General features: G+C 39.3%; 1 protein-coding gene and 1 long non-coding RNA gene across 2 annotated transcripts in view; one reads left to right on the top strand and one right to left on the bottom strand.

Moving 5' to 3' along the window:
- Window positions 1-27,521, top strand: LOC110827916 (uncharacterized). Its single transcript, XM_087359169.1, has 4 exons — window positions 1-320; window positions 16,818-16,946; window positions 20,398-24,284; window positions 25,049-27,521. The coding sequence occupies exons 2-4, from the start codon at window positions 16,874-16,876 to the stop codon at window positions 25,343-25,345; spliced, it is 4,257 nt and encodes a 1,418-aa protein (XP_087215295.1). The 5' UTR covers window positions 1-320; window positions 16,818-16,873; the 3' UTR covers window positions 25,346-27,521.
- LOC147875010 (uncharacterized) overlaps window positions 15,763-27,781 on the bottom strand; it is a 69,612-nt gene continuing 57,593 nt past the window's right edge. The window contains exon 3 of the long non-coding RNA XR_015538061.1: window positions 15,763-15,844. This is a non-coding gene — a long non-coding RNA (uncharacterized LOC147875010). The remainder of the gene's footprint in view (window positions 15,845-27,781) is intronic.

Genomic DNA, 27,781 nt, shown 5'->3' with positions numbered 1-27,781 from the left:
TTCTGTGTGGCATAAAATAAGACGGACAACGTATACTAAGCAGAAGTTGCAGGACGTCGATCTGGTTTGGTTCTTCAGTAACCAATTGGAAAGAACCGGCAAGGCGGACTGACGCTAAGGACGGTAGGAGAACCTGAAGGAAGAGCCAAGAGGAACAGAAGACAGATATAGTGCGTGCATTGGGGGACAATTCTGCATTCAACGTTTCTCACTTCTCTTGCCTTGGCAGCTAACAGTTGGTTGTCAAGGTGACGGGCAGGAAGGACCTAAGCTCAACGCTGATTTCTTCGGCAACAGGATTGTTTTTCTGCTGCAAAACCGTAAGTAGCGACATTTTGATTCACTTCATACTATTGTTCTATATAAATAAACAGTGTCGTGTGTGATAGTTCATTTAGTTCTAATAAATATTGTAATACTGTAGTGTTACTGAATCACGAGCATCAATAAATATTATAAATACCGGATGAAAAATAGTTTAGTTAATTTTTAGTTTAACAATTCTTTTCAAATTAATTTGTAATTTACAACTAACACAAATAAATTAAAGTATTTCAAATATGAATATAAAACTATATAGACACGATAAAATGTAACAACACAGTTTTATTTATACTGCATGTACTTTTGTATATAAGGATTCTTTGCTCTTCAATCAAATAATTATTGTTACTTGTCGGCACCTGTACTTAGTCGCATGAGAGAAACAATATATATTTATAAAACATATTAAATGCTCACAAGGTGCTTCAAAATAACACTCCTCATTACAAATATTCTTTACTGTACAGTGGGTCACCTTTATTGCCGACAGACTATTTTAAGCACAGCTTGGACTCAGGAGCAATTTTCTATATGTCGTGTATCTAGATGATTAATAAGAAGCGAAAAGTTTGCCACGGCAGACATTCATTCTAAAAAAACAGAGTTCTGTCATCATAAACCAGCTGTGCGAGGTACAGGTACTTTTAATCGGAATTCTTCTTCAAAACAAGTTCCTTCAAGTATATGGCTCGCAAAAAATGTCCACAAAATTAACTACACTCTGAAGGTTCAAGGTAACAGAAATGTTACTATTGCCTACAGATACAAAAACTTGGTACAGGACAGCATCCTTTGTGCCAAGAGGATTTTGATGGGGAGGAAAGTGAAATTACCCACTTGTTTAACACACGAACATGGGGGGGGGGGGGGGGGGTGTCACGTAACGGGGTTATCTGTTAAAATAACGTTACCACGGTAGCATCAGTTATCCCACAAAACAGCACGTCATGCAATTCAGTTAATCGATTCTAGGAATATTTAACGATGCTGTCTGAACTGCAGAAGTTGTACAGTGTCACCGAGGAAAACAACCGAACACTAGTCGATATGAAGATAAACGTCTACTGTGTTTTTGCACCGTGTAGTTCGTGTATTTTATGGCGATGTGAATTCAATTTATCGCTGCATTGCGTCATTTCTTGTAGCATAAATTGTTCATGCTGAAAGTTAAAACAATTCATCAGCTTAGACGTAATTCTTGATTATAATTTGTAACGGATCACAACGCCTAATCTGTAAAATCTAGGCTTTAAGAAGAAGAAGAAGAAGAAGGAAGCCAAAACTGTTGACTGTGTTACAATCTCGGCCAGGTGCAGTCACTATTGTTTAAGGACATTTACCGGTTACCGGAATGACCTGGATCCAAGCCAAATGTAATTGAATATGACAAGACGTTGGTAATCCGTAAAGAATGTGCTAACTTCATTCAGCGTGTCCTTGGTCAAGAAGTAACTAAGTAGCATACGGTTATGCGTTATTTTCTAGAAGTGAATTACATGAAAGTGCAATTGGTAAGTTCGCCGACGCTTTACAGTCTGAGCCACTAGCAGCGTCGTTAAACTACTACTACTATAACTCGAAGGCCGTATCTGTCAGTCTATATACTTCATCTTCGACACAACAGAATGAATTCCGATTACATTCGACATCTAAATCTATAAAAACTTTTCAGCAATTTAAAACTCTAAGTAACTTACAAATTTTAATGTCAGAAACTACACATTTACGTAAAACAACTCGTAGCCGGAAAACCTCAAAGGAGAGACCAATTACGAGAACTAGGCATAGGTGAGAATAGAATATTAAAGCGGACATATTAGAAGAAATGGAATGCGAAGATGTGGACTGGATTCATTTGGCTCCGGATAAATGCCAATGGCGGTCTTCTGTGAACACGATAATGAAGCTTCCGGTTCTCTGAAGGTGGGAACTTCTTGAAGCACCTCACCGACTACGAGCTGGCCAAAAAGGATTCTGCTCCAACGAATTAACCATGCAATGTTTATATTTTATTTCCTTGTGAAGAAACCCAGCTTGAAAACTATATGATTTTCCTCAGTACCCCATGCAAATGTTGCGATAGTGCCCTACAAATCCCACGAACACCCTTGCCATACCATCATTCAAAATCAACAACCAGCTCTACGTCACATAACATGAACACTGATAACGCATCTTTAAATAAATGAAGGAAAAATTAGCATTCACGCTACGTTCCCCGTGCTTGTACGTACATCCAGTAAAAGCAATAAGGGGCTGTCTCGTTTGCGCTGATCAATATCCATAGAAACAAAGTACGGAGACGTCACTGACCTTTACTCATGAGTACTTCAAATCACGGTAGACGCATCGCTTTCATTAGTAACTCCTGAGGTCTGCGCACCATCTTCATGCTTCAGACACGAACGAAGGCCAGCAACATCCACTTGTTCACTGCCACATTTCAGGTTCATGGTCAGAAGAATGCGACTGCCTTCTTTTTTCTAGGAAAAAAATAAGAGCAAGTTTTTGAACGAAAGATCGCTGTCCTTAAATAGACTATTCTTATAACATGATGGCGCCCAAAGGCCATTGATTTCTTATATAAGATAGTGTGGAAATTACGCGGTTACGGTATTTCTTTTGGGATGAGGTTGGCGTGTGTTGTAAGGTTGTAAGATTTATATGCGAAAGAGACTGAACACGTACTTTATAATGTAGATGTGGTAGTAATGATAGAATGAATAATGAAAATTGGCTGGATATCCTTTTAAAAAGTTAACGAATACACATTTATACCATGTTACGTGAACAGCAGGTCTACATTTTAAGTCTGTAACACAATAGCTTTGCATATCCATCTAGTTAACCCCATGGAGTAGAGTCCTTCTTGGAAAGCTAACAGTCGTTCAGCTGGTAAAGAAAATTCCCACATTTTAATGAACCCTAAGATTTATTGCAGTCTGAGTTCATGTGTAACGACTAACAACAGGCGAAATTTTTAACAGCCATCCTCTAAGCTGAAGGATAACTCTTTTGTCAGCTATCTGTGGCAGTTTCATTAAAAACCCTCCATTATGTGGCCTTCTGTTCTATCAGTAACTGAACGTCGATAACAATTCAAATACAGGTAACCTGTTTACGACGAAGTGGGTCTTAACAAAGTTCATGTACTGCAACGTACGACACATGTCATAACCTAATAATCTTCCACGGGAACACAATAATAAATCAATCGAATTGAGTAAATTCCATGTTGAAACATGTGAATATACATTCAATTATAAAGGGTTTTGACGACGGTCGTTTACATTTAAAATTATTCTTTGTCAGGACTTTTTCCATCGTATGTTCTTTAAAACCACGACGTTTCGGAGGCTGGTTCTGTCTCTGTCTTCAGGTGAGAGGTACCTACCTACTCTGTTGGGTCCCTTAGATAGAACTAGTCTCTGTCACTGGACCGTCGTGATTTTAAAGAACAGACGATGGAAAAAGTCCTGATAAAGAATAATTTTAAATGTGCATATACATCCTAATTATGCGTTCATTGTTTTTAATTTTGTGTAAAAATCACTCATTATATAAAATAATTTATCTAGGAATTCATACAACAAAAATGCTGCTGTATTTCATTGACATGGCAACCCCACTGCGTACTACGATGTCCCGTCACGCACATCGCCCTGACAGTGCAAGCGCCCAAAAACGTCGTAACACAAATATCACCTCACACGCACTACAACGATCAGCTACTTGATTTATCTCTCCTGTTAACGACCTCAGAAAAAGAGTCACTGTAGTCTACTTAAAAAGTTGTCTCACCTTAAGGGACGCACAACAAAACTGCCGCTCATTTACGAAGGCTTTGTAATTCCCGGTCCAAACACTACGTACATGCCTTATACTAATATTTGACGGACACTGTCTATTGTCTGAGGTATAATTACTGGACATGACGTTTTCAGAGTTGGTTCTACTCAACGTCTTCAGGTTATTAACCTATTGATTGTTATTATACTGACAGATTCCTATAAACGTATTTCTTCTTAATATTATTGATAATGGTTTGGATCAAACCTAGGACGCTTTGAATAAGACATTAAACTACTACGCTACCCATTTGGTCATCACCCAGAAGATCCCGGGTTTGATCTCGCTTCTACACAGATATGAAGATAACCATAGGTTTTCTCTGAAACGTCTACACGACGTCGAAAAGCATAACAACATCGTCATATCAGCTTGTTGTTTACGACGAAGACAACTTATTAGGCGAAAACATTAATTCCATAAAGGAAACCAGAGACTTTAACGTTATTAAGACTTGGTAACAAATTGAAGAACCAAGAAGGAACCATGAAGTCTAAGTAACCGGATGGATAAGAGTACTCCTTGAGAAATTAATAGTCACTCAGTCAATTCCTCATTATCCTGTTCACAAGATCTTTCACAGGACTCAATCCCGAGCCAGATAAATCCAGTTCACACCCTCAGGTCCTATTTCTTGTAGATCCATCTCAATGACCTCCCGTTATCTAAACCGAAGTCTTACAAATGGTCTTTGAATTTCATTTCTCATTAAATCGGGAAGTCCTCGAACTTCTTACAGCGGTTTGACTTCTCTTTAAAATATTGTCATTATAACCTTACTTGAAAGTAGGATCTTCATAATGGATTTCTAATTTAAGATGATAGTTTATTCCAGTGGCAAAATTACAATAGCGTACCTACATAAAAATCTAAGCAACAGTGTAGTTTCCACGCTCGATATTAATAGTGACAGACAAATATAGCTTCAGTAGGCTACTATATTCGCCATTGATACAGGAAAATTATCTTAAGTTACAGAAATGTATGTGCTAATTTTGTTAACTGCTAATAGCACTGGTGTTTCCTGCCTAAATATGTTATAAAATATGACGTAACTGTACACATATTTACTACTCACATGCTGATATTGCAGTAGGTCGAAGAGATCAGCGGTGGTTGTTTGGTGCCGAGTATGCAAGCGGTGCGAAGTGAGGTTATGGCGGGGCACTGACAGGCGAAAACAGATTGCCAGTAGAAGGCTCCGGGCAAAAAACAAATCATGTTGCTATGAGCAGTATCACATTTAATTTACATAACTCACTAGCCGATGAGCATATCCGTTTCATTTCTTGGCCCTATGTACGTGACAGCCCATTCCATCTTTTTTTAAACGCCCGAAGAAATAATACGACTGTAACTACTCATTCTAATGAACTTCAGTGTAAATAAAACGTATGTGGTATGAACTAATAACATTACTTTATCCGAGTTATAATTATATTAAATTATATTTTAGATGTCTTAAATAAGCAATGTCAGTATTTAACCGCAGTGTGACTAATGAAATAATACGCAGTTTCCCTTAAGTGGCATAATGGATGTGACATAACAAAACGGAAAAGATCTTAATTTCTTCTGACCGTTCTAAAAGGCTCGTAGTTTGTTTCAACCGAAAAAGGACAGAGTAATCACACTGAGTTCTCACGATTACATGTTTCATATCCAGTACCAATAAAATGATACAGCGAGGGCCAAATCTGTCGTATGCCCTTGAGCACGAGGCCAGAGGAATCTCTCCTCCGTGTTTATTTGGATGATACAATTGTCGTCGTGCGGGTGGAGAATGCATCCAATGTGTATGAAACACGTGCACATTCAGCAACAGTAATTTACAGCGCCACAACATTGCATCAAGTATGACAACAGTGAATTAAGCGACTGGCTTCGTGCTACGAAGAGATGTAGAATCAAATCCGAGCTTGCTCTGGGTTCCACCCGCCTCCAATTAAACAGACGCCGGAATTCTTAGGGGAGTTAAGTCGGCCGAAGCGTCTCTTAGGCAGGCCGGAAATATCCTCCTCAGCACTCCCTTCTCAAACACTTTCAGTTTCTGCTTTTCTCTCAGGGTCAGAAATCAAGTTTCACGTCTATATGAAGAAATAAGTCAAATTATAACATGCGATCAATTAAGTCATTTCTAAAACTTTATCGTGCTATCAAAGTAGCTGAACACTATAGCGGACTACAGTGTGGGATTTTTTCCTATCTTGGAAATGATCTTATTGTTATGCTACTCTTAGGCATCGAAAGTACTTTCTTAGTCCTAAATACGTAGTTCACTGTTGCACTATGGTGTACTGCTGAACAAAGTTCAAGGTATTTGAAACAATTATACGTACGTGAGTGGTATGGTTGTTCGAACGTCAAAGTTGGAAACCAAGCACAGGAACAAAAGAACTTGCGTAATCAGACATGGGAATAGATAAAACAGGAACCTGTTTTGGCGTTGTCTTCGTGACAAAATTAATTAGACGAAGGACGCGAAGTTATTACAAAAAAAAAATCCCAAAAGAATGTCCTTCTTTCTGCTAATGACCGTATCGTAAAACCGGATATTTAAATGTGGAAGAAAAGTGGAAAATCAGATATACAAGTGTTGAAGTCAATGCGGTGCACTTTCTTGTAGGTTGTGACGACTGTGGTGTACATGGCACAGTGCATAGTTAAGCACCACGGACCTCCTGGGTGCGTGACATCGGCTTCTAGCAGCTGCCGTGCTAGACAGAGGTGTTGAGGGTCACATTGTGCTGAGACAAATGCTTGTTTACTCCTGTCGCGTCTTGGTCTGTGGCTTGATGATGATCACAGAACACAATACCAACCATTTGGATCAGGACTAAGGAAACAGTTATGCCGTGTTCCTTGCGCCACAGATACCTGCAAGGGAATGCAGGTCTTTAACCTCACGGGGACAGACAAGTTCTCGCGTGATGCCTGTGAGATAAATGGAGCAACTTTTGGCGTGTGAGAACTGGTTATCTTATGAGAATTGTTATCGCCAAGAACCACACCAGCGACGGGGATAGCCCTACGCTATAGCAGATCCTCCCATGTATCTATACAAAGTCTTTTACTCTTCTGGGATGTTGCACCGTTTTGCTTGGTAGATACGGACCGAAGTTTCAGAGGAACTTACGGTCTCCATCATCGGTGAAATGGATTAATTCCGTGGTATCTATCACAACACACGATGCATTATAACATCCTATTTTACATATCCATCGATTCAAGCTCCTTATATATTTTTATACATTCACGTCCGAGAGCTATTTGCTCTTAACAAATTTATTGTTTTAACTACTGTGATAAGGTCATGACAACAGCCGTCCTGTGTAACACTCGTAGCTGATTGGTTTGTACGTTTCGTTCTTTTCAAACCACATCTACAAGTTCTTATTTTAGCAGAAGCCTATCTAATAGCGTCCTAAGTCAAAAGTACAATTAATCATCGATCTCCTATCACTATGCATGCATAAGTATGATAAAGTAGCATATTCTTGGCTTCAGTTCGGATCAGATTGCCTTACTTGACTGTTAAACCTACCAGATTCTTTTTGCAACGTTCCGTCAGTTACAAATTCGTATTTCCGCTTGTTCTGTATTCTATTCAAAGTCGACAGCGTAACCATCGATACGCAAGCACGTGATTGAACATTCTTCGCCTGGATTACGATCGAATTCGCAACTTAAAGGTCTTTGCTTTTATGTTGTAAATAGCGGTAAGACCTCGGTCTCAGACATGGAATTTATTTTCAGCAAACAAGATAGAGTTCTCAGATCTGCGTGAGGTGTCGCAGGATTGGCACTGCTGACTGTACACGTACGCTATAGCATAACAGCAAATCTTAACACGTAAAGGAATAACTGCAAATCTTAGCCGTACTTGGCAACATTCACTTCACACTTCCATCACTCTGAATGAAACTTTTGTACTGTTTAACAGTAAACACCACCGGATCTGTTAAAACGGGACCATGTCATGGTGCCAAGTGACCATTTCCTGAGAGCTTCAAGATACTAAAACACGGGAAACCCGAGACAGGGGAGAGGGTAGCATTTTTCATTCGGGTCACACACAATTGGAAAATGTATCGAACGGTCTTGACCAGCTCAGCGACTATCAGTTTCTCAAGTAGGTTACTCCATCGTTCACGTGTTCGAACAAGATTAGTTCGTTCTTAAGTTTATTCGAAGAATTAAAACGTGGATTATCAATCTTTGACTGTCGCATCCTCCTGTGCGTATTACTTGTATAAAATAAAAGACTGCTTACTCCTTATTTCATTCAACACAATTGTGGATCGCTTTTAAAACATCTCTAAGTTTACTGAGTATTCGTTCATTCTTCATTCAGTCCTACTGCTCCTATCTATCGACTTTAAAGTCGACCTAGGTTTCTTCTCGAAAAATAGTTTGTTTTCCTCGGATATCATTTCGATTGTCCCAGAGCAGCGCAAAATAGACGTAAAACGACATGAGCATATCTTTATGTATGCACACGTGCGATAATAAAGGTTTTACTTAGTCTAATTGTGACGATCATTGTATGCTTAAATTGTCTCTTCTGTCAACCTTTCGAAAACAGCCGATAGATCAGCAAAGAGGAAAGAAACCAGACCATTTCTGCTCGAGGAATTTGAGTCACACCACCGAATGCAAGATTTTCATAAACGAAACGAACAGTTCATTTGACATGTTATTTGCGTACACGAATCCAATTTCCATGTTGTTTGTCTGCCCCAAACCTTATTGACTTAAACCTGGTTCGAAACGTTCTGGTATTCACTGGGACGTGAAGTGTGGTGGCGATGTCTGAGTAAAACAAAGACAAGCATTTATTTAGTCATATAATTCAGGCATTCACGTTCAAGGCTATGAATACATTTGTGAACGAAGGTAGAGGATTGGTTTGAAGGCGACTGGATTTTGTTGGCCCAGGACAGGGTCCGGTGGAGGACTTTGGTTAGTTCGGTGATGAACCTTCGGGTTCGGTAAGCCATCTGGTTGGTTGGTTAGGTAGAGGATTGGTGAGGGTACTTGTGAACAAAAGCTACCCCTCTACTATTTTAATCACTGAGCTATGAATGAGTTTCGGAGAGATATCGGCTTCACGAGTACTTATTCTCGGCATCTAGATGGAGGTGACTGGACAAGCCGATTTAACCCTGAAGATAAGAGTCAGCAGTTCCCAGTAGGTGGGACCTGGAACCGATCTTACATCCACATAATGTAGAGGTTAAGAACGCGTAAGATTAACCGTCTTTTGCTATCTTTGAAAGTAGCTCAAATTGATCACATGTAAATTATACCCCTGCCATGTTGGCACGATTCGCAGGAGACCCACAGTGGGTTCACGAACTAGATTTTAAATCACATAAATCTTGCTCATTTTCGCCGACTCACTCCAGAGTTAATTAATTCCATAATTTACGAGAAGCCGTTATATGAGATACCTGTGTTCATCATCAACACATTCTCATGCTAGGAATAAATTTGCTACACCGAAGGCAGTACGAATTAGAATACCTGTAATTTATTTTCAGGCGCGTTCATATCCCTGTAGGGTAGACTGTGAGTCTAATAATTATCATAATTTGGTTCTTCCCATTTTGTCCGTTATATTTTAGCTTTTGTGTGTTGTTAAATTTTGCAATTTTAATTTTGTTGTGCTTGTAGTTGTAAATCTTCTTTTGCAATTTAGTCTATCACGGGGTTGTCAGGTCTATAGTGTGCCTAGATGAATTAGGCTAATCAGTCTATTACCTTCCGAAGAAAATTGGTTAACTGATTCCTAGTCGCTTCCTTATAATTCATAACTAAAGCACAAGAGATCCCTACAGAATTATAACACTCAAGGAAGGCAAATTTTTTTCACGACAATCATAATACGGCGCTGCGTGTGTGTAACCGCCTCTTAACTGAGGCTCCCTTGAATGTCTGCAATGAAGTACATGACTCCTGAAACCATCAAATCTTCATAATTTTCAACTCAGTGGCATCAACAATATGAAGACGAGGATGATGCAAAATACGCCAGTGCCAAGGTAAAGAGCATAAGTACAGAAAAATTACAACAGAACTATGACGACTACTTCACAGCCTTTTCGTGTTACCCGTAATTTAGCAAAATTATCTTCAGAACCTGAACATCATGTGTAAACGGAATAATTATATGCATATGGTCCCCCCCCCCTCGAAATTTAATTAAACATCAGTGAGATCTTTCCTAAAATAGTTTTAGGACTTACACAGTTTTACCCTGGCAACGGCTAATTATACCGGCACTGAGCAGGTTCATATGGTAATTCGACTCTGAGGCGGTCTACATGTAAACAACCACAATGCAACAACACAAACACTTGGGCAGCGAACAACCATTAATAATGTTTCTAGATAGCGCACCTTGAACTTCACGTCACCTAGTCACGCGTTAATATTCCAGCAACCTGGCTGTCCTTTTACGTAGTTCCCGTGTCAGCAAACAAAATTATTAAGTTCTGCAACTACGAACAGGTATCTTGGAGCACTGCCGAGGACGACGACATGAGAACCGCAGATACACGTAAAAACGTCCATAAATTTTGCACTTACAAGACAGTTAACACGTATGCTTAAGGAACAAGTCATTCGAGTAAGGAATTATCTGCATCTATTATTTTTAATGTCTCACTGTTTTCTGCATGAGCTATTAATTAGGTTACTTATCGTTGACATCTGAGGTTCTCACGACAGTGAAGATGTCGATTGATTTCTTCTGGGTTGTGACCCCGTGTGCGCTTTTAGGCGGATTCTAGCATTTAGTAACACAGTGTTTCGATCTTCAGGGTTGACTCCACTTCAGTTGGCACTCACATACAAGTCTATACGACGTCAAAACCCAGAAAACCACCACCATTTAAAGATCCTACTGAATATTATGTAATGGTAAATAAATAAAGTTAGTAGTTGAAGTTAGGTGTTGTGACCTATTTGAATGCCTGATATCTCGACATACGCCTAGTGATATAAAAGAAAACAAAAACTCTCAGTCATGACAGTTGGCAATTTAACCAAGATTCGAACCGGGTACTTCATGAATAAAAACCTATATAGTTCTGCCGCTATATGAAGCTACGCGGAGTTTGTTCTGGAAACAACGCAGAATGACATCAGCTTCGTTTGTAAGGCTTCAGCAAATTTCCGGAATGCGTGCGTATAGTTGGTGTGGAGAAGGTTGCTGCCACGACTCTGGTGCTGAACGTAACAGGAAGGATCGAGCGACCGGCTGTCAGACGAGTGGCACTCTGGCGGTCATGGTACAACGGCTGCTGCTTGCGAAACATGATTGATTGCTGTCTGTGATATCCTTTTCTCTGTGTTCAGCAACACCACCCATGAATACTTTATTCTCTGTTCATAGTCAAACGAGATGTTTCAATTTCCTGACCCGGGACAGGGTAATAAAGGACTGTATTTTTCTCGCGACTATGAGGCATGCTCCATCATCTTTACAATAGATAATGGATATTTTATTCATTCCTGCTTTATTTAACAACTCTATCAATTGCTTACGTTCTATCTTTGAACTTCTAGAATACATTTGAAGTCATACGCAATTTGTATCGAATTCAGACCTTATTCCGTAATGCCTTGCGATGGGCTGAGTAGTGGATAATAAAATGGAAACTGTGGAAGGAAGCTACTGAGAAAATCCATGAAAAACCTTGGTGTAGCCGGCCTCCGGGGCGAGATTTAAATCCGGGACCTCCTGAATAAGTAGGTTTTGATTTTGGATATAAAGCTGCCGAAACATGAGGTGAAAACTTACGACTATCTTTTGCCGAGGTCAGCAACCTTGTGCGTATTCCATACATACGTGACATCGCCTCTAGTTAAGCTCTGACTGCTAGAAAGTGCACTCCTACGCAAATAAACTCATATGACACGACAGACGGATAAAGACGAGATTTCAAAGGGGAACGAGAAAAGTTCAATGGAAAATATATTACTGAGACGATTGTGTATTCCAAGACAATATAAGAGTGACTGGTCGAAATCTAGAGACAGTAGCTCTTGTCTTTTCTGAGATTCTGAGACACTTATCGCCCATCTGGGCAAATAAAACTTCACGCTACAACAGACCGTGTATATTATCGTCTTGTGTCTGTTCGATCAAGTTCAAACACGTGCAAATTACTGTCTCTGCATCACAACGTTCGTAATGACATTCATCTGTGGCTCATTCAAAGCCGCAGTCAGTAGCTCGTACTATATACACTACTCGGCGTCTTCGTGAATTAACTGAGGAAAACCACAACTGCCAGGATAGCTAGTTTCAGGACTGAGATTCGAACCTTAGACCACCTGAATGATTTATCTGACCTACAATACAGGTATATGCTTACCTAGTGCATGACCCTGACACAAACAAAACTCAAGTTCCTCGTTCTCACATACTAATTTGACAACGCGTATTGAATGCAGGCCAACACGTAATAATACTTTCTATGCATCGACTGTCCTCTGCACGTGTTTCATAAGACACAGTAACAAAATCTTCTGTGACTGGCATGAAACATCCTTTTTACGTAGGGATTTCAAGAGATACGATCACATAATATGCTGTGGTAGATCGACGGTTTGAGGTTTAGTGAAATTACTTCGCATTTCAGCTTATTTTCTCTGAAGAAATTATTCACATAATCATTCCCCATGTATACCTTTGTTCCCATTAACTTCTTACCATCAGTAATACAATCGTGGCGGCCAAGTGATAATTTGAGATGAAGTGACATTACTTAACTTTTCATCCCGACCGAAAATGTGTTTTTGAGTTTGAGGAAGGGAAACCTTTCCATCCTCTGAGCCTATAAAAACCGCTCTCCACTTCCTATCATCGCCACTTGAACACTGAAGATGGAGACGGTATGCTTCCCAGTAACGTTGGCGTCTACCGACGACGGCGCCGAAACCCAGAAGAAGAAGGCAATCAGAATACTGACTGGGCTACGGGCTGGACACTTGTGTTCAATTCCCGGAAGGGCTAGAGACTTGCTACGAGGCCCAGACTGGCTCTGGGGCTCACCCAGCTTCTTACCCAATGGACACCGGGGCGCATAGCCGACCATTCACCTCTGTCTACAGCCTAGGTTAAGAATATCTGGCGTCTTACCTCCACTCCCCATTATGTCATAGAATGATGTTCCACAAGATGGACAATTTTATAATTATCCTTGACGTTAACGTATTGCAGGCGTGAATCTATTGTTCACCAACAAACCCATGATTGCAAAGGTAGTCAATAATGAAGTTAAACGTTCTCTTGTGTTTCGCGAAATATAACTCAGCCTCCGTAATTAAAGCAAGAAATTTCCTAATCAGCAGTGAAGGATTCCCATGTAAAATAGGTTAAGTTAATTAAGGAAGGCCAATGCAAATACTTAAACTACGTCTACGAGGGCAAGAAGCTTAAGAATTTAACTACTTAACATTGTGAAATAAACTGTGTAAAATGTAAATTTGTTTTCATCCGTAAAACTGATAGTCTACAGTCACTGAAACGTAACATACAAGGATTTCAGGTTATCTCGGTGGTGTGTCTGAAGATGGCTGTCTAGTAGAAGTTTACCGACGTTTCGGAGGTCATTGCTGTCTGATGATGGAGGCAGCAAGAACCTCTGAAATGTTTGTAAATCCCGACAAGAATACACAGCACTACTACCCAGAAGACAGCCATCTTCGCAGGACACAACCTCCCCTTAGGGATAATCGGGAGGAAGGAAGCACTGGGTGCGCATATCATTGCGATTAGTTCCGCCAGGCACAACAAGAGCGCATGCGCCTAATATCATTATGGAAATACCCGTGACATTGTACATTCACGTTTTAATAAAGCTTCACAGCACGAATATTCTGTAACAGCGGGATATGACGTGGTAATTACCGGTCCTGAAAAATAAAATATTACTATGTGTTTCGCATAAGTAACTCTACTATTATTAGCGTCTCTGTGGCCAACAGGAAGGTAAAATTCTGATGGCACTCTCATCTAACATTTAATTTAATTATGACATTACATGGGACAAATAATATATCTGTTTTAAGCATGACGTTAATACAATCATCTCCTCATGTGAGATTAAATCTAGTGTATCGGGTAAAGATAGGAAACTATACTAGTTCTTTTAGAGCAAAGTCCTTTTATAGAAAGTCTGTTAATACAGACAATGAACAATATGATCGCGGGTTCGAGTCCCACTAGAAACATTGATTCGGATTTTCTGTATTTTATGTCTTGTGTAGATAGCGATGTCCAAAGGCCCAATGAAACATCTTAATCATTCATTGTTCCATAACCCTAAACCATAATAACACTTCAGTAAGAATATGTACACTTAGATTCAATATATCACGTGTTTAAACACATACGCATTTGGCTTCTTCTTAAATTGAATGCCTGCTTTGTGTAAAGTATTCTAGCAAATTAATACTTGCTACCTGAAGGAGAAGTTCTTGCTTTTTATTTGCCTTCAACTTACTTTGAAACCCGTGTGACAAACCTGTAAACCTTCCTGAGAAACACGTACAAATAAGTAATGGAAAATCCTAGTTGATGCCTACAAGCATTAATTCAATTATACGTATAAATGTATACACGTTTATGAATAATTTATATAACGACTCTAGGGAAGAAATGCATCGAAATATGGGCGTGTCGTCTCATCGGACGTCAAAGTGTCTGCTACTGTCCATCATCAAGTAAGCCCGTTCCTTCGCAGACATGCTTACCCAAAGCAGTTTTCAAACTGAGTATTAATTTGCATAAACATATCCCCTTAAGAAACTTGTCATGTAATAATGCAGCGGATCTCTCTAATTCACTGAGACGTAATTATTTTACCGTTGACATAAACCAGTCAACTGGAACAACTCAATTCACGCTAAATATGATTACACTGCTGAATAACAAGTGTTACTGTTGCACTGGATAAACAGTTTCACAGGGAATACATGTGGTTATTACGTCTATAAGTCACGTGTTTTACACAAACCAAATTTTATTTAAAACACCTAAAGGGACCGTTTTATTCCCTGGTTTTTCTTCCAATTAACTGTACTAAAATAAAGACGCTATTATATTAACTCACCTATCAGAACACGTATCACAAATGATTAATACTTATATACTTACTACATATCGTAACACTAAGTCACAACTAAAATGCTTTTATGCAGTGAGATCATTTTCGAGTGTCCCGCTAACCGCTGAATCTATGAAACAGGACTCGTTAAGCGATCAAAAATTTCCAAAGGAGGATTTGAGTTTTTCACAACGGTGAGTCCGAAGATAGCTGTCGTCTGGGTTGTGGCGCCGTGTAGACGGGTAAAATTTTATCAACGGCACATCGCCCTGATGATGGAGGCAGCAAGGATAATTCAAACGTTGGTAAATTTCTACCAAAATACACGGCGCTACAACCCAAAAGACAGCCATTTTCAAGGTTCTTGGTGTGAGAGCATAAGACAGACAGAAAAAACTGAGATCTATTGTATGTGCACAGTTAACACAATATCCCACGTTTCTCAGCCTCGTAAATTCAATTCGCTTACCGCTTTCCTCAGAATCCGTTTCATCAACCTCTCATCCCAGTCTTGGCCTTTACGATGGTCGCTCACAAACAGGTTCTCCCCGCTAAAGAAACAGAGAAAGATAACTGTGAGAGAAAAACGAAGAAACAAATTAATTGCCAAAGGACGAGAGGTGAGAACATAAAGGTTCCAGAGGATCAAAATGATAAACAAAAACAGACTAGGGGTCGCAATCAGCAGCCCTAGTTGCTTAATATCAAAAAACGCGATTTCATTACGTCATCAATATTCGGTAATATCTCGCTCTGAGCAACTACAGCTTAAACCTTCAAGGCTGAAACTCGTTTAAATAATGTTTAGAATTCAGTCCGTACTGCAAAGAAAACACTTTAATTCACCATTAATAATACCAGCCGGTTAAAGCCGTTTATAGTGAGAATCAGAACCCATAAATACAAAATAAACAGTTACTGAGTGCTGAAGCAGATAGATAAAATGTCTTAGTTACCACTGGACTGCAAAGGGTTAATAACGAAGATCTCACTAGTGACTGGTTTCGTTAAACAAAATTATTATGTAATATGTGAAACTTCTGGAAAAAGTTTGTAGCATTTTTACTAAACTGCCATAAAGTTCCAGCAAACTGTCCTCATTTACAATCTTACTGCCCGCGAGTCGTCAAGCAACGGTAAATGTGGCCCTAGCTCTGGAAGAAGTTTAAAACCCCTTATTTAAATTAAAATTGTTTTCACTGGAATGAAACTTAGATGTGCCAGAGCCGGAGGAAGCCTTATGCCGGAAGATAACACGAACAAAAAATTTTAAAAAAAGTATAATGGGCGATAAATATAATGGGACTGCGGTAATGGAAATGTGCACACAAGGCGAACAAACGACCTTGACACCGGCCACCAGCTTCCCCGAAGCTCGAGTAAATTAGTCGTGACGAAACCAGGGTCTAGGAAACGCCGTGTTTTCATTAATTGCTACGAAGTTTGTTATTTCAGTGAATTGGCCGTTTAGTTTTTAAACAAATGTACAACTGGATCTAATGTTTTATGTTTCCAACTTTTCAGACGCCTTGAGGTAATTGGATGCTGTGAATAAGCGAGAAACGAGATTTCAATAGAAAATGACGTCACAAGTGGCATTACTCCTCTTAGCGTGCAGTGCATTTCTGCTAATACCGACAACATTGTCACAAGGTAAAGTGTATTCACGAACCAGAAGTGTGTAATTCACCACTTACTTCAAACTCATTGTTCAAGAGTTCTTTTTGAGACGCTGACAGTCACTCAGAAGGTATGAAATGTGATAAAAACACATTAGCTAAACTAACTGTATATGTACGACGTACAATAAAATATGACAGCTCAGCAAAAGCGACAGATTATTTGTGTCTCCGTTTCGTTTTATAAAGATATCTCTGGCAGGCAGTGGTCTCCAGAACTTAGGCTCTGAAATTCTGCGCAGCAAATAGTCATTAATCTACATAATTATTCATTTATAATTTCTGGCTGCACCTGTATATAGATATAAACATTTATTAGTGCGAGTAAATTCGTAAGTTCTGCAGTGAATGTTTTATTTTTATTCCAATTTTATGATGAGAAATCGAATAGTCATAATAATACAGTTTTGTTCGTGGCAAATGTTTTCACATATCTGTACTATAAACCTTAAAGTCACATTACAATTATACAAAGCAGTAATTTAAGAATATTTATTAAAAAAAACTGTTTCAATACACACATTCTAAGATAATCCAAACGTGTTGCTCCGTGTAGTCCGGTAGAAGTTCACCGACATTTCAGATGGGCTTGCTACCTCAGTCAACAGGACGAAACGTATAGATAAACCCTCTGGACAAAATGAAGAGCAAGTGAATGTTAAACTTGTATCCACATTTCCCATTGTGATTTACATAATTAACATCTTCCAGCAGCAGACAGTTAATTCTCGTTTCCATTCAGTTACTTAAAGAACACGAACCGAGCCAAGATCGTTATCATGCGACACCCAAATATGTAACATTAAGTACCAGGCCTATAAAATCAATTAACCAAATATGTACGCCTACATTTTCTGTTGATAATAAAAATATCAGGCTACCAGGTTAGCAGAACTAACAACGACTTAATGTGGTAGAACAAGTAAAACTTAGAAGCTAGTTTTTTCTAAATGAAAAGTAGTCTTGTAATCTACGAAAAACTTGTCCCATTAAATTAGGTACTTAATCGGGTAAATGACATATATTACGCAGATGAATACGTATTACGAACAGCATATATAATCCTAAAAGGCTTTTGTGTGTAGTACAAAAACTAAAAAGGATAACAGCTTTAAATTTAAGCGCTATACTGCATACTTAATGCAGGGTTGGCAATTTAAGTGGCAATGACAGGCTTTTTACCTGTTAAAATACGCAAAAACTGGTATTGACGATCCGATATTTTCCATGGCGCTTGTTTGTAAATTTTACAGCCCAAATTTTAAAGTTAGATGTATATTACGTCAGATAGCTTCGATGTATACATTGTTTGTATTGAATAAATTTCTTATTCAGTCTCTTTACACATCTGATTTTAAAATGTTCCTCTAATTTAATGCAAATTGTTTTTTAACAGAATCACAATGTAGCCACACCATCGTCGTGACATTGTGCTTTGATCAGATCAATAAAAAGTATATTATATATTGTTTTAAATATCTTAAATGCATTTTGTTGGAATTAAAAAATTATAAAATAATACTTTTACCTGAAAACGAGAAAATACACACAATATAAATTGTGAAACATTACGTTTTCCCTTGTATTAATGAATCATTCGCCTTGATGACTTATGAGCGAGGTGACGTGTAATCATGGTAACATTTTAAAAGGTACAAAGACGTTGCGCTCTCTAATGGAACGATGTTCATATTAAGTTTAGTAAATAATCATCTAATGGTTAAAATTTATCAAGGAAGATATGAGGATATACATGGGCATGATAATGTCATAAACTTTACCTAATTTTCTTGTAAGGAGAGCAGGTTAAAATATATTGATAATTAAATTAAAATAATTCATTTTTACGTTTATTAGTATCCCCTTTTATCCTAAAATACATATGAAACAGACGTTTCCAATTCGGAATGCGACACAAGTAAAATCGGAAATACACGAACATTAACAGAAGTCTGAGATTGAGACACACATTTTACCAATACATAACTTGATTCATGAAAATACATTCCTGTTATGTAAGTCAGTGTGTGTATTGCAGGACACAAACCGTTTTAACTATCAAGAGAACGAGAAATAAGAGGAAAGTATTTGGTCAATAAAATTTTATAATTATGACCAATGGGAATCGTGGAGTTTTAGTACTGGAACAGAAATGAGCTCAGAATACTAATTAGCACACAGTATACTAAATTACAGGTGACACTCCCATACTTAATGCTGATTAAGACGAGGAATATCAAATGTTGGCAATAAAAAGTAGTAAATATCTGAAAACGTGCTTTTATTCCAAGCTTTTTAACATCATATTACTGCTTTGAAACCCAATTAATTTCGAGAACTAAACTGATTGTACTACTATCATTTTTACACTGGAAAACTCTTTACAACATAGGATATTTCATAAAATGTTTGTGTGTTATACATTACGGAAAGTTTAACGTATGCAAAAGGTTCAATGAATTTCGTCCTATAAAAAGAGGTTCGCCTTGTCTAATAAAGGGAACATCTGGAGAACAAATGCAAGGTAGGATAAATATAATTATCGCGACATCAACTGCTTTAAAGCTGTAGTTACGCATTCAGCAAACGAAGGTAAGAACATGTACAGCGGCTGATAAGACAAGATTGACAAAGGTCATTAACCTGAAACGTAGTCTGCTGTTTGATTTGATGCATTAAGAACAGTTGATGATGAAAAGCGGTTTAACTGATACCACACACTCAGCTACCCAATCAGAACGGTGCTCTGGGGTAATGTACGTAATTACCACTGCACTGTGTCTGGAACCGGCTGTAGTGATGAACACGCTGGGCTCTAAACTGTTCCAAGAAATCGGAGAACTACCTGTCATTTCGTTCTATTCAGAATTACAGAACGTAATTATGCCCTTATTTGGCAAGAACAATTTTCCATTGTCAAATATTACTACCAAATAGGATCTGGTACAAAGAAGGCTGTCTTCTGTGTTGTAGCCATCTTCCAGATATGACCAGCACTTGTACTTGGGTTCTTTGAACCGAGAGAAAATAATAAACGAACTATGGGGCGGGTTCTTATTCATATTTTGTTCCTGAAACTACTTAGAAGATTTTGGTGCAATTTCGTAAGAGGTAGTCTACACTAAGAGGTCTCTGCAGAATTAAATTTGTTATCAAAAGAAACTGGAATATGAATAAGTGGACTAGATTAAAATGGATCAGGATTAAAACCAGCGGTGGCACCTTGTGATCACGTTAATACCCTCGACATTTATGGAAGGCAGGAAGTTTCTTGGCTAGCTGAACGACTGTTAGCTTCACAAGAATGAATCAGTACCTTGCAGTTAGTGGCATATGTTTTTTAACTGTGTTAGTCTAGTGAATGTGTATTTCGAGTATATTTGTATGTAACATTAGGATTGCACAACTCTTAATGCACATTTCAGGAGATGGTGGCACGCAGAGCAGAGTTCGAGAAACGTCCAATCGTCAAGGAAGAAAAGCTCCGTATTTCAACTGCCCACACGAAGGATTCCATGCCTCCCCATACAACTGCCAGACTTTCTACCGATGCGTAGATATGGGCAGTAGCAACCACCTGCTAAAAGAAGGTGGCGCAGGAAGTCGGCCAAAACTCACAGCGTTTGAGTTCCACTGTGGACAAGGCACGGTGTTTGATCCTGCACATTCTGTTTGTAATCATCCTCATGAAACGTCCAGATTCGAATGTGGAGGGAATCCAGATATAGAAAGAGTGCGTCAATCTCCTCCAAATGACAAAGACAATGAAGTTGACAATGCCTATGTTCCTCAGAGTGGATCACCGGAAGGAACTGATGCGCCGAGTTCACCAACTCAACTTTCAACTTCCCGAACTGTATCACCGAGAACAGATAATGATAATTCTGGCACTACAAAAGCAGCAACATCCGCCCCTCCTAAACCCACATTACACCCTGAAAGTCAGGGTATAACTACTGGATCTTGTACAAATGAAGGGTTCTATTCGACACCTGGGGACTGCAAGAAGTTTTATCGCTGTGTTGCCAATGAGAAAGGCGGTCACACCAAATATGACTTCACATGTGGAGAAGGAACGGTCTGGGATCCGGATAATAATGTTTGTAACCATGACTGGGCTGTGCAGAGAAGAGACTGTGGTAGTGGAAGTTCAGGAGATGGCGAACAATCAGAAAAGGGTCCAGAACAAGCTGAACAGGGGGGCGCACCCGGAGAAGGAGGTGTTTCCGGGCTAGAGAGTGCTTCTGAAGAAAGCGGCGTGCCAGGACAAGGTGGCTCTGTGGGAGAAGGAAGTAAGCCACAGCAAGGTAACTCAGGATCGGGATGTAACAACAGTAACTCCGAGCAACAAGGACCACAAAAATTACCACAGACCGGAAATGGTGAGCAAGGCTTCAGTGGGCAACAATCAACTACAACACAACCTCCACCCACAGACGGAACGGATAACAACCATCTTACAGTTGACTCAGCAGGAAGCGCCACAAGACTGCCTGCTGAGACTACAACGGCAATAGCAATATCTTCAACGCCACTTACGTCTGATAGCACAGCAGCTTCTTCTACAGACCGATGTTCAAACGAAGGATTTTTCCCTGTAAGTGGCGACTGTAAAAAATTTTATAGATGTGCCGATAATGGAAAAGGTGGATATACAAAGTATGACTTTTCATGTGGCGAAGGTACCGTTTGGGATCCAGAAAATAACGCTTGTAATCACAAATGGGCAGTACAACGGAAAGACTGCAGAGGAGGAGATGAAAACGAGACAGGAGACATTTCGGAAGGAAGTAATAACTCTCAAGGTACAACCACAACAACAGCAACAACTTCAGTTGACATTCAAAAATCAACTACCTCACCGGGAGGAACTTCTTCAGCTACTACATCATCTTCATCCTCATCACCCACAAGCAGCAGTGCTACTACTCAGTCTCAGTCAACAATTACCAGTAGTAGCAGTACTGCATCATCATCATCATCGTCTTCTTCTTCTTCGTCCTCTTCCACATCTTCGTCGTCATCGTCATCTTCATCTTCCTCCTCCTCCTCTTCAAGTAGCAGTAGTTCAACCTCTTCCACAAGTAGTTCCGACAGTAACCAACAATTAACCACTTCGTCTGCAAGTGGAAGTCAAACTTCTACAACGTCTGGAGTAGAATCAACATCAAGTGAAAATAATCAACAATCTGAGACTTTAAGTGGAAGCAGCCAACAGTCCACCACTAATGTAAGCGATCAACAATCTACAAGCACAAGTGGAAGCAATCAACAATCTACTACTACAGCTGAAAATAACCAACACACAAATGAAAGTAACCAACAATCCTCATCAAGTGCAAGCAATCAAGAATCTGCCACATCTGGTAGCCAACAATCTGGCAGTACGTCTACAACTTCATCGTCAGAGAATATTCAACAATCCTCTGGACCACCTACAAGCGAACAAGTCTCATCCGCAGGAAATGGACAGTCTACTATCTCAGGAAGTGAAGGGTCTTCTGGCCAGGAAGGTGATATAAATGGTAGTCCGGAAGGAACAACTCCTGCAGCACCTGAATCACCACCTTCTACGACGTCTTCTCCGACCTCAAATTCAGGAGATGAGCAGGGAAGTTCGACAATTCCCATTAATGGCCAAGGAGGCCCCACAACACCAGGAAGTCTGGGAAGCTCAAATACAAGTGAGGGTCAAAGTTCATCTGCTACAGCAAACCAGCCATGCAACCAGCAAGAAACACAGAACCCATTAGCTGGGCAAATTAAATGCGAGAAGGCTGGTTACTACCCTCACCCTACTGACTGCAGGAAGTTCTATCGCTGTGTAGACTGGGATGGGGACAAGGGGGAGAGATTTTCTATATATCACTTCGAATGTGGAGAAGGAACTATATTCGATCCGAGCTTGAACGTCTGTAACCATGCTGAATCAGTTTACCCACCGAGAGATTGCAGTGGGAGTTCTACCGAATCTAGTGAAAAACCAAGTTCAATACAGCAAACCACACCTCCTGGGTCAACAACCAGCGAATCGTCAAGCGCGACTCCAACAACATCTGAAAATATGGTACCGTCAACAACCGGCGAATCATCAAGCGAGACTCCAACAACATCTGAAAATTTGGTACCGTCAACAACCGGCGAATCATCAAGCGAGACTCCAACAACATCTGAAAATTTGGTACCGTCAACAACCGGCGAATCGTCAAGCGAGACTCCAACAACATCTGAAAATTTGGTACCGTCAACAACCGGCGAATCATCAAGCGAGACTCCAACAACATCTGAAAATTTGGTACCGTCAACAACCGGCGAATCATCAAGCGAGACTCCAACAACATCTGAAAATTTGGTACCGTCAACAACCGGCGAATCATCAAGCGAGACTCCAACAACATCTGAAAATTTGGTACCGTCAACAACCGGCGAAACGTCAAGCGAGACTCCAACAACAACTGAAAATTTGGTACCGTCGACAACATCTGGTGACAAAGAAACAGACGCTGGTACGTCTGAAGATGCCTCAGATGCAACAGTGGGCGAAACAACAACAGCAGCAGCAGCATCAACTGGTCCAGCAGAAACAACCATTACGAACCAAGAAATAACAAACATTACCGGTGTAACAGAAGCTCCAACAGGTGCAACGTATCCTGACTCCACTGTAACAGACGCTCCTACAAGCACGACGACTCAGGAAACAACCGACACGGCCGGTGAGGTAACAGCAGGAACAGAAGAAACAACTACAGCCACAAATGAAGAGACAGCCGGCACTGCTGGGTCTACAGATTTGACAACATCTACAGCAGGCCTTACTGAAGAAACAGCCAGTCCTCTGGAGACTACAAATACGGGAACTCCTAACCCCACAGAACAGACAAGTGGCATTTCCGAAACGGCGGGTGTAACCGAAACAACAACTACAGGAAACTCTGGGACCACAAAGATTCCTGAAGTTGGATCATCTACAAACAATCCCGACGAAAATGCAGAAGCGACAACAGAAGTCGCACCTCCTACTTCAGGAGGCGGGGGCCAATGTCCAACTGTGGGCGCACTGAATCAGGATCAATTCTTAGTGGTCTGTCCTACTGGCTTCAGGAGACATCCGAAGTACTGTGACCTCTTCTATCAATGTACAACAAATAGACAAGAGATGAATATTCTAGTGTTTGCTTGCACGAATGGTACGCTGTTCGATGACGAGAAGATACAGTGTCTACCCCCTCAACAGACATCGCCTTGCCAGGGTGGGGTAGCTGGGGGAAGGTTTAACAGGAGGGCTGACGAGAGCAGAGGATCTCTGCCGGTAAGTTTTATAGCTGCTGAATGTCGCAGCCGAGTGGGTGACATTTTCCCTTTGTACTCGGGAGGTCCTGAGATAAAATCTCGGCCCAGAGACCAGGTATATAGGCTGAGATTTATCGTGGTCTTCCTCGGCCCCTCCAGACAAATACCAGGATAGTTACTCATATTAAGTCATGCGGCTTCCTTCCACATTCTATACAATTCATTAACATTCATAAAATTCGACGCTATACAATCTGAGCGTCGTTAAATAAAACTTAAATGAACAAATATACTGAAATTTGAGAAGGAAACACAGTAAAATGGCATCCATGTTTTATATTCTAAATTGTAACATATTAATTAATAGGTTATCTGATATTCGTTATTTCTATAAAACTTTCTCATAAATGATCTGATCGATGCTTATCGATTTTTGGTGATGATGAACTGACGTGTGTTTATCTTTCAGATATAATGTGTCTCGTTTACTCCACGGTCGTTACGAAGCCTCTGTACCATTTATCACCCAATGTTAAATTTACATTCTATTTGTGACGTTTAATTCTGACATAAACTACTTAAATGATTTTTAAATGTCACATTTTATTCAGTTTCATCTTCCATATAGTTTAAAACGTAAACCCAGTTCATCCTTATTGCAATTTTATTGTTGATAACGATAATTTGTAAATTTGTACAAATATAAATTCAATATTTGTGTCTTACCACAGTGTTAACGTTTGATGTTTAATTTTAAAACTTATGTCTGTATGTTCTTTACAGGTACTTGTTAATACTAGGGCTCATTTGTGTCCGGGTCCCGGGTATTTCCCTTATGACAGCGACTGTTCCCGTTTCTACAAATGCAAGAAAGACTCCAGAGGAAAGCTTGAGGGTTACATGTACGAGTGTCCGTCTGGATATGCATTCTGGGAAATTTCACGACGATGTGAGAAAGTCGCCAAGCTTCCATCCTGTGTACGTGGGATACGAAAAGGAATTTCAGGAAATGCGCCAATTGAGACTCGGAACGTTGGTTCCAGGAACCTGAAAGTGACAGGGAATGCTCAGCTAAAATAGATAGGACCAGTTCTATTTTTAAGTGTTGATACAAACGTATGACATTGCGTTGCTCCTGTGCAAACAAACAATTCCACTAAAAATGAGGAAAAGTGACAGCAAATTTTTAAATTCTTTGACATAAAATACGTATCTTCTGGTTGCATTTTTCTTAGCTGTTCCAGTTTTATCTGCGATGAAATTTACCATTATTTCTCATGCACGTGTCGAAGGCCTATAACACGTTAATGGCATAAACTTTGTTTCGCCGTTTGGTTTCAGATCAACGGAGTTGTAGTTACAGAACACTCCCGAATCTCATACTTTAGAGTAAAGTTTTATTACAAACCATTAATAATATTTTCTGTCATATTTCGCGTGTTTCTATACGAAGAGAATTCATAAAGAATTTTGAAGTAATGTGAAACAATAACAACAAATCGTATTTCTGCTCTAATCAGATTTAGCATATTTATTGTTGCGCCTTGTAGTGTGGTAGAAATTTACCGACGATTCAGACGTGCAAACTGCCTCCAACATCAATACAATTGCTTCTGAAACGTCGGTAAACTTATACCAGCTTTCACTTCGCAACATTCCAGAAAACATTCGTCTTCATACCCGCCGCCGTCAGAAAATGTAATTTCATCGATCTCAGTGATCGAAGAAAAATGTATTCATTAGTTAGGGTTCAGGTGTTGTACAGTCTAGTTCATAACTGTCTGTTCGTTTTAGCTGTTAGACAATTGTGTGCACTTGTGAACATGACTGTACTGTGAAACCGAAAATATTGCAGCAATGTAATGAACTGTACTGTGTAATAATAAATATACTGGGATCCCGAGGTGATGGTATTTTTCATCAGATTGTCATTTTATCAAGTTTTATTTTATGTTATTTATTACATATACAATATTGCATTGTTCTGCAACATTTCTAGTTCCAAGATACTAGGTACCATATTATCAATGTTAAAAGATTCTAGTGACGTATTTTTACATGTGTTAACAAAGCATGCTAATAAATTTGCATCAAAATATGTGTAATTTGAAAGCTGTAAGCCAGTGATCTTGAAAGCATTACTCTTGCATATCAACTCATTTTATTATACGACATGTTACAAGGTCATGTTTGTATTCGGAATGGATGATTACTTGCACATAGATAAGTACATGAAACGTTAGAAGTCAGTACAAAAATTATTCTACTTTGAAAACCGGTTGTTAAAAAAATATGTTTTAAGGAAAGATAAACTTATAACAATATATTAGGTGCTTAACATTCCTAGGAATGAAGCATCTAAAATTGATTCTTGTTTTGCATAATTCTTCTACTATTTATAAAGTTGCACGTTTCTTTACAAGTTCTAAATTCGATTATCTTTCCTAATGCTATCACAATTTTCAATACCGGTATATAATTTTAAGATTAATTTTTCTTTGAGAGAGACATCGTCTTACCATGACATATCTGGCTACAGTACACGTGTTTTAAACATGGCCCGTACGCATACCTTCTACATCTCAGTCTTTACCACATAGCTTTTCAAGAAGTGGGAAACATGAAAGTCACAGTCACAGTCTGACTGGCAGAAGGGCGTTGACTATTAGGCCTAATATATGACTTAGATAACTACAGCACAGTACATGTGATAGCCCAAGTGTACGTTTTGACGTATACCACACCACTATCAGCAGTGTTCTGTCTTTACAACATAATATATTTCTGCCTGCGGAAACCAAGCGTGAAACAGCCAGTACTGTCAGACAGACATATCTAAGTGTAGTGTTGCCTCTTATGACGCTGAAATTATTTTTTGGCCCTTAAATCTTAGGTCATGCATGCAGGACTGGAGACAGTATATTTGTAGTATGACAGATCTGCACATTTGAATTTAAAACTTCAGAAATCTATTGCTGTTCATTAATACGTATGTGGTTAGTACTGTATGACAATTCTGTCTTCAGACTTAAGTTATCACGTGAACGTAAGAAAGATCAGTAACATTATTTTTTAAGATAAAGGCATCAGCTGTACAGTTATTCTGAAGCTTCACTTACGACAAAAAAAATATAATAACCCCACAGTGCTGCAAATTTTACAAACCTGTAACGGTCTTAATAATTTGTACACAAGAACAAAGGCTGATACAAATTTGTGTTGAAACATGTTTATTACTCAATAAAAATATTTAAAACAGTCTGTTTTGCTCAGTGTTAATCCTACCAATTTCTTAACACGAAACACCAACATTAACAGTTACACATTGCAAATAAAGAACATTTTAATCGTGTCTAAGTGTACGGAGTGTAAAAGACTTTATAAGAAGATATTATTGCATATAAATAAAATCAGGTGTAGTGGAATGAGTAAGAAATATTTTGTGGACGGAAGAGGTAAGAAGACATTTCACAGAATCTGAGCAACACGTTACAATTTTAAATAAATAATTTCATC

The sequence above is a fragment of the Zootermopsis nevadensis genome, unplaced genomic scaffold (genome assembly GCF_977971745.1).
Source record: "Zootermopsis nevadensis isolate Lab colony 2312 unplaced genomic scaffold, Znev_1.0 Znev_ptg000003l, whole genome shotgun sequence".
In the NCBI taxonomy this organism is placed as follows: Eukaryota; Metazoa; Arthropoda; class Insecta; order Blattodea; family Termopsidae; genus Zootermopsis; species Zootermopsis nevadensis.
This window is presented reverse-complemented; position numbering and strand designations above follow the sequence as displayed.

Coding starts and splice junctions, on each gene's coding strand:
- LOC110827916 (XM_087359169.1), top strand. CDS start 16,874: ATGACGTCACAAGTGGCATTACTCCTCTTAGCGTGCAGTGCATTTCTG. Junction 16,947..20,397: donor ACCGACAACATTGTCACAAG/GTAAAGTGTATT, acceptor TGCACATTTCAG/GAGATGGTGGCACGCAGAGC. Junction 24,285..25,048: donor AGAGCAGAGGATCTCTGCCG/GTAAGTTTTATA, acceptor TGTTCTTTACAG/GTACTTGTTAATACTAGGGC.